Genomic DNA, 7,500 nt, shown 5'->3' with positions numbered 1-7,500 from the left:
CACCAACACGATGTGTTCCCACATATAACATTTGCTTTTTATCAAACGATTATAAATAATAGTTTGTTTTTTTCCAGAGAGAGAAAAAAAAAGAATATTAAAAAAAAAAATCTTTAATTTTTTTTTTTTTAGTTTTTATACATCAACGAGTTCTGAAGTCCTTCAATGCTTCAGTCCACAATAAAACCCAGCATAATTATTTTTTTTTTGCACTAGATTAAAACGATACAAACATGTCTGACGGTCCAACTACTGTAATCTAGACTGATATTAAACACTCGTTATAAATCTATTATTATTTAATTAAATGTCTTCACTGCGATCATGAACTTGTCTGATTATTCTCTCTAAAATAATAATCATATATATATTTCTTAATTAGTATTTTTTTTTACGTGTAGAATGCACACCTCAGTTGTCTCGAATGTTCAGCAATAAAATCATGTTTTTTTTTTTTGTTTTTCTTTTCTTCTCAAGACATTTCCCAAATTGTGCACACACATATACATACAGTTTTTTATTTCTTCTTCACAAAAAAGGAAAGAAACTCAGACAAGAGAAATCACATATATACACTGCCATCTAAAAGAGAGCATCTTTCCTCGTTCCTTCTTCCACCTTTTTCTTCAATTCACTTCAAAAATGTGCCAAACAAACTGTCATCGTCTTTCATATATTTTCCTTCCATATTTGTGGTTCGTTTTCCTTATCCTTTTAACATCATTTAAAAAAAACACATTACCAACACTCACTATTCCTTTTTTTTATTTCATTATTTTTTTTCCATTCCGTGCCAAAGTCCTGTCTTTGAAAATCACGATTTGCATTTGACCCTTTTCCTCTCTCCCTTGGCGTCCCTTCTCAACTTTCCCACGAAACGAAAAAGCACGAACAACACAGCACTGCCCGAAACCATACGCGTATTTGATTCCTTCCCTTTTCCTCCTTTCAAGCACTTTTATCAACACCAATATTTCCTTCGTATTTCTTTTTTTCTATGTCTTCTTCACCCTCTTCCTTCGTTTTCTCCTTCACACACCTCCTTCGTCTGGTCGTCCGTGAGAGCTGAAGAAATTCTCTCGCCTTTGTGACTACCTTCTTCGAATTCTTTCCTCCCGTTCTTTTTTGTCTTTACATTTTTCTTTCTTTTTTCTCTTCTATTTTCCAATCTGTCACTCCGAGCTTACATTCTTCTCTCCGCTTCACCGGGAATCCCTTACGTATTTGAGAAAGAAAGAGGGAGATAGAGAGAGAGAGAGAGGGAAAAAACAAACAAAATCCCTCCTCTTCTTATCTTCTCGTTTCGTTTCGCCTCGTTCTTCTTTTTTTTTTCTTTCTTTCTCACTTTCTTTTTTTTCCCCTTCACTTGGCAGTCACTTCCTTCACAATTTACTTTTATAGCCCCACTTAAGAGCTTGCCACAGGCTCGCGCGCACTGCACATAGTCGCTTCTCCGGATGACTCACCCGCGGTGTCTCAACCTGATTAAAAGAACAGCGCCCCCCAAAAAAAAAGAAAAAAAAAAAGAAAAAAAAATCGGTCTCATCAGTATGGCACACTACATCCTGTGTCTTGTGTCCCTCCTCATTCAGTGTCCTCGCGGGATCCTCTTCGTGTCCGTGTGTCCGTACTTTTTTTCTTTTCTTTTTTCCTTTCAAGATGCCGCGTCCTGTGAGCGAAACCCTGGACCAAGAAACTTGTTCCCTCGCCGATCCACAAGCTGATATGCCTTCCTTTTCGTCACCCTTGCTTTACAAAAACCTCTCTCTCCTATTTTCTGTCTCATTTTTTTGCGTTTGCATATTTTATCTTTCCTTAATTTCGTTTCCCTTTCCTTCGCTCTTTCATGTTTTTTTTTCTCTGCTACACTATGTCTGTTCAGTTCGCACTCATCGAGTATTAGTATTCTACTGACTTAAACACTGCACCAAAAGTGTCCAGTAAAAGAGATGTAATTGCACTAACATTCACAAAAGACGGTTCCTCACTATTATCATTTTTCCTCAAATGGCAGGTTGCAGCATAACCAGGTTGCATGGCGTTGAATTTTCCTTTGTTCTTCCGGAACTCGAGCGCCCCCTCGAGAGGCTCACGCGCCTCGAGGACCCGGAGCCAACTCCTTCCTTTCCGGGTGTAAAAGGGTGATCTCGGGAGCTGAGCGGAGTCGAGGAGGTCAACAAAGTATTGTGGATGGCCCTTCAGAGACGCTTGTAGGGGGAGGAGAGAGGGGAGAGAGAGAGAGGGGTAAGGAGAGAGAATGGATGGAGAGAGGAGAGGGGAAGGCGAAGGGGAGAAGAAGGACGCCTTCAGAGGCACTCCTTTTGTGATGGGTGCGGGGAGTAGGAGGAGGAGGAGGAGGAGGAGGAGGAGGAGGAGGAGGAGGAGGAGGAGGAGGAGGAGGAGGAGGAGGAGGAGGAGGAGGAGGAAGAGGTGAAGAGGCCAGGACAAACAGGGCCATTTCACCGCGGAGAGAAACGGGGAATCAAAAGGGAAAACGTTCCAGTTACTTTGGGTTCCACTTCTTGTGTGATAACCTGAGAAAACTTGACAGAACACAAGTGTCATCGTGAGCAGTGTGAGAAAACTTGGCGGCGTGAAACGATGGCGGTGACTCGGAGGTCGATGGGTGTTTTGGATGGCCGTGTGACTGACAACTTCATGGATGACGTCACCTGGGCGCTGGGGCGGGTGGGGGGACAGGGGGCCGAATTCTCCTTAGGCGTGGTAGCGGAGGGGGAGGGGGAGGGGAGCTCATGTCTCCCGCTTGAGCAGGGCAAAGGGAGATGCCTCTCGCCCCGGGCTGCGGCCGTCGGGGCGGCGGCGGCGGCGTGCACGGCGTCTAGTAGATGACCTCGTAGACGGTGGCCTTCTTGTCGCCCGAGCCCGTCACGATGTACTTGTCGTCGGACGAGATGTCGCAGCTCAGCACCGACGAGGACTCCTTCGACTGCGGGAGACGGAAGGCGACCGTTAGTGACATTGCGTCAGAGTTCAAGCAGAGTCGCAACCTGAATCTCTGATCAAAAAGGATATCTCAATACTGTGGCGTGCACTAATTGAGTACGAATGAAGGGAGGTGACTTACCTGGAAGATGGATGCGCCGTAGGGCGTGCGCCACGCGTTGAGCAGGTTGTCCTTGCCCGTGGACACGAACCACTTGCCGGCCGAGGCGAACTTGAGGGAGAGCACGCAGGACTCGTGCAGGTGCAGCTGGTACTTGTCGGGCTTGTTCACGTGCAGCACCTCCACGTTGGAGCTCTCCATGCCCACGGCCAGCCAGTCGCCGGTCGGGCAGAAGCCCAGCGAGAAGATCTGGCTGGTGAAGTCGTGCTGCTGCAGCTGGCGCCCCTCGCGGAGGTCCCACGACCGCACGGTGTTGTCGAGGCCGCCCGTCCACAGCTTGGTGCCGTCGGGCGAGATGTCGATGCAGGAGGCGCCGTCCGTGTGGCCCTGGAACTGCCGCACCAGCGTCTGGTTGTGCAGGTCCCACACCGCGATGTTGCCGTCGCTGCAGCAGCTGAAGCACACCTTCGAGTCGGGGCTGATGGCCAGGGCGTAGCACGCGGGGGCGGCGGAGGTGAGCTCTGCCTTGATCCGGGGCGTGGGCGTGGCCAGGTCCCAGATGCTGAGGGTGGACGCCTCGCCGCCGACCAGGAGGGTCCGGCCGTCGGGCAACAGCTTCACCGACCGGATGTAGCTGTCACGTTGCTGCAACGAAACAAAGGGGAAAAGTCAGACACCGCGCCGAGGGCCAGGAAGAGAAGGGCAAAAGAAAACGAACAGACCTTTCCTCTCCTTCCCTGTCCTTCCGGTAACTCCCTTTCCCCATCCCTTTCCCCTTTCTTCCGATGACTCTCCTCCCCTCTCCCTCCCCTCCCCCTCCCCCGCCGACGGCAAGGGTCAAACGAGAGTCGATCCTTCCCCTCGCAGCTCACTCACAGCCGCGCCTCCTCATCGCTCATTCAACAGGCTGCCCGGAACATACATTTGCCTCCCCATGATTCCAGATTGAACCAATCCCATTGGAAAAGAGGCAGGGGGAGGGGGAGAGGAAGCGAGGAGACGAAGAGGAGGAAGAAGAAGAGAAAGGGGGAGGGAAGGGAAGAGAGAGGCGAGAAGAGAACAGAAAAAAGACAAGGACGAGCGGAAGAAGAAAGGGCGATCCTGAATTTGAGAAATTGAGGAGATAAGCTCGGAGGCGGGGGAATAAATGGATAAAAAAATAAAAATCAAAGGCACTTGAAGAAAGGAGGGGCGGAGGGTGAAGGGAGGAGGGAAGGAACGAGGGAGGGAGGAGAAGGGGGGTGGGGCGGGCCACTGTGAGTGAGAAGTCCATGAATACTGATGCGGCAGTGACGGTGCAACTCAACCTAGTATGGTTGACAACCCCTTCTTGCAACACCCCCCCCTCTCCCTAACCCTGGCACCCCCCTCTCCCTTCTCCTTCTGTTGCTCCTCCTCCTCCTCCTCCTCCTTTTCTTCTTCTGTCTACCCTACCTCCATCTTCCCCTCCTCCTACTGCTTTCTCCAATAGTACTTTGTTCCAAGTTTCACCCCCCTCCCCGAAGCCTACCCCATTCCCACCTCCCACCCCCACCCCCACACCCACCCCCACCCCCCATCCCCACTCCTCTCCTCACAGGCTCAAAACACGTTTCTATTCGCCTCGTCCGACCCTCTCTCTCCTCACACCTGCTTCTGCTTAGCCCAACCTGCTTAAGACCCTCGGCTTTTCCTTCGATTCCGCCTCCGATCAGCTATAATCCTCCGACCTGTCTGTTCCCCACTCCCTCCCTCCCTCCCTCCCTCCCTCCCTCCCTCCCTCCCTCCCTCCCTCCCTCCCTCCCTCCCTCCCTCCCTCCCTCCCTCCCTCCCTCCCTCCCTCCCTCCATTTCTTTCCTTCCTCCCCCTCCCCCTCAGCCTTCCTCCATCTCCCTCCCCTCCCTTTCACGTTCCATCCACCTTCCCCCTTCCTCCCCTCCTGTCCACCCCCCCTTTCACCCCCAGCTACTCCCTGTCTCTCTCCCTTTCACCTCCCTCCCCTCCCTACCCCTCCCCTCCACCTCCCTCAAACCTCCTTTCCTTCCCTCCCCTCCCCTCCCCTCCCCACCCTTCCCTTTCACCTCCCTTCCCTCCCCTAACTCCCACCGTCTCCCTCCCTTCCTTCCCACCTCCCTTCCCTCCCACCTCCCTTCCCTCCCTCCCTCCTTCCCTCCCTTCCTGTCGTCTCTCCAATTCGCTCTTTCTAATTCTCCCATTCCCCTTGGGACCCGAACGCGAAGGAGCCGCAGGTGGAGCTGGGACCAGAATGAGGCGGGAGTTGGACGTAATTACAGCAGATTCCTCGTGTCTGTGTATTTCTGCGGTGTACACACACACACACATAATACTTACATACACACACACACACATAATACTTACATACACACACACACACATAATACTTACATACACACACACACACATAATACTTACATACATACACATACACAGACACACACACACACACACACACACACACACACACACACACACACACATATATATATACATATATAGACGGAGAGAGAGAGGAGAGAGAGAGAGAGAGAGAGAGAGAGAGAGAGAGAGAGAGAGAGAGAGAGAGAGAGAGAGAGAGAGAGAGAGAGAGAGAGAGAGAGAGAGAGAGAGAGAAAGAAAGAGAGCGAGAGAGCGAGATAAAGAGAGAGAGAGAGAGAGAGAGAGAGAGAGAGAGAGAGAGAGAGAGAGAGAGAGAGAGAGAGAGAGAGAGAGAGAGAGAGAGAGAGGAGAGAGAGAGAGAGAGAGAGAGAGAGAGAGAGAGAGAGAGAGAGAGAGAGAGAGAGAGAGAGAGAGAGAGAGAAAGAAAGAGAGCGAGAGAGCGAGATAGAGAGAGAGAGAGAGAGAGAGAGAGAGAGAGAGAGAGAGAGAGAGAGAGAGAGAGAGAGAGAGAGAGAGAGCGAGAGAGCGAGAGAGAGAGAGAGAGAGAGAGAGAGAGAGAGAGAGAGAGCGAGAGAGCGAGAGAGCGAGAGAGCGAGAGAGAGAGAGGAGAGGAGAGGAGAGGAGGGAAGAGAAGAGAGAGAGACCAGACCCGACAAGGACATAAACTAGGAAAGGCATCTCTTATAAAGATGCCTCTCGTATCGAAGCCCCAAACCCTTCTCTTTCGTCTTCTTTGTCTCGCCATCGCCCCCGCCCCCCCTACCACCCCACCCCCACTTTCTCCTCCCCTTGTATCTTCCCTTCCCCTCCCCCTCTTCCTCTCGTCCACTCTCCCTTCCCTCCCTCCTTCCCTCCCTGCTTCATCTCGTCTTGTCCACTTCCCCTCCCTTCGTCTCTCCTTCTCTCCCTGCCTCCCCAACCCCCTCCCCCCATTACCTCCTTTTCTCCCCTTCTCTCCCCTCTCCCTCCTTCCATCATCATCTTCCCTCCTCCCCTTTTTTCCTTCACACTCCTTCCGTAATCTCCATCCTCTTCCTCCTTTCTCCTTCCTCCCTCCCTCCTTCCCTTCTTCCCTTCTTTCCTTCTTCCCGATATTTCCTCCCCCTTCCCCCCCCCCCCTCCCAGCAGCTGCGTGGAGGCGTGGAGGAAGCCGCCGCCTCATGAAGCCCCAAGTGCTGCTTCTCGCCCTCCTATGAGCCTCGCCCCTCTCCTTCCCTCCCGTCTTATTATTATTGCTTGCTCGCTTGCTCCTCGCCTCTCTCTCTCTCTCTTTCTCTTTCTCTTTTTCTTTCTCTTTCTCTCTCTTTCTCTTTCTTTCTTTCTCTCTCTCTCTCTCTCTCTCTTTCTAAATCCATCAACATATCTCATTCTCTTTCCTCAACTTCTTCCACCTTCTCTTCTTTCGTCTTCCATTCCCCATTCCTCTTCGCCCCCTCCCCCCTCCCCTCCCCCTCCCCTTTCGCCCACACGCGGGTCTGGAACACGTGCTCAGACTCGGGTTGAACTTGTCAGACAAGCTTTGTGTTGAAATTCTGAGCCCCAATTTCTATTTTTTTTTTTTTTTTATCGTATTTCCTTTTTTGTCTTTCTTTATTCCCTTTTCTCCCAATTTCTCTTCTTTCTCTTTCTTGCTGTCTCTGTCTCTCTCTTTCTTTAATTCCATCCATTCCTCTCTCTCCCTCACTTTCTCCCTCTCCCTCACCTCCTTCCTCACCCTCACTCTCATCCTCACTCTCACCCTCTCCCTCATCCTCACCCTCTCCCTCATCCTCACCCTCACCCCCACCCTAACCCACACCCTCATCCTCCCTCCCTCCCTCCCTCCCTCCCTCCCTCCCTCCCTCCCTCCCCCCTCCCTCCCTCCCTCCCTCCCTCCCTCCCTCCCTCCCTCCCTCCCTCCCCCTCTCACTCCCTCATTCGAAGCCGTGAGATCGCAATGATATTCTTGAGCATACATCTCAAGAAAGTTCCAAGAAGATTTAGACATTAATTCCTCGAGATCGCGTGTGAGCCTCGGGGTATCTTGGAAGGTGTTCGCGAAGAGGGAGGAGACGGAGAGA

General features: G+C 51.4%; 1 protein-coding gene across 1 annotated transcript; it reads right to left on the bottom strand.

Annotated features, from left to right (window-relative positions):
- Positions 1 to 2,699: 2,699 nt before the first annotated feature.
- On the bottom strand, positions 2,700 to 3,709 carry LOC125039371 (protein groucho; the record flags this gene model as incomplete). Its single annotated transcript, XM_047633211.1, is given in 2 exon segments — positions 2,700 to 2,947; positions 3,086 to 3,709. Coding segments are annotated over 2 exon segments (732 nt in total), but the record flags the coding sequence as incomplete, so codon positions are not given.
- Positions 3,710 to 7,500: the final 3,791 nt, after the last annotated feature.

This window comes from Penaeus chinensis, chromosome 27 (assembly GCF_019202785.1).
Source record: "Penaeus chinensis breed Huanghai No. 1 chromosome 27, ASM1920278v2, whole genome shotgun sequence".
NCBI lineage: Eukaryota > Metazoa > Arthropoda > Malacostraca > Decapoda > Penaeidae > Penaeus > Penaeus chinensis.
This window is presented reverse-complemented; position numbering and strand designations above follow the sequence as displayed.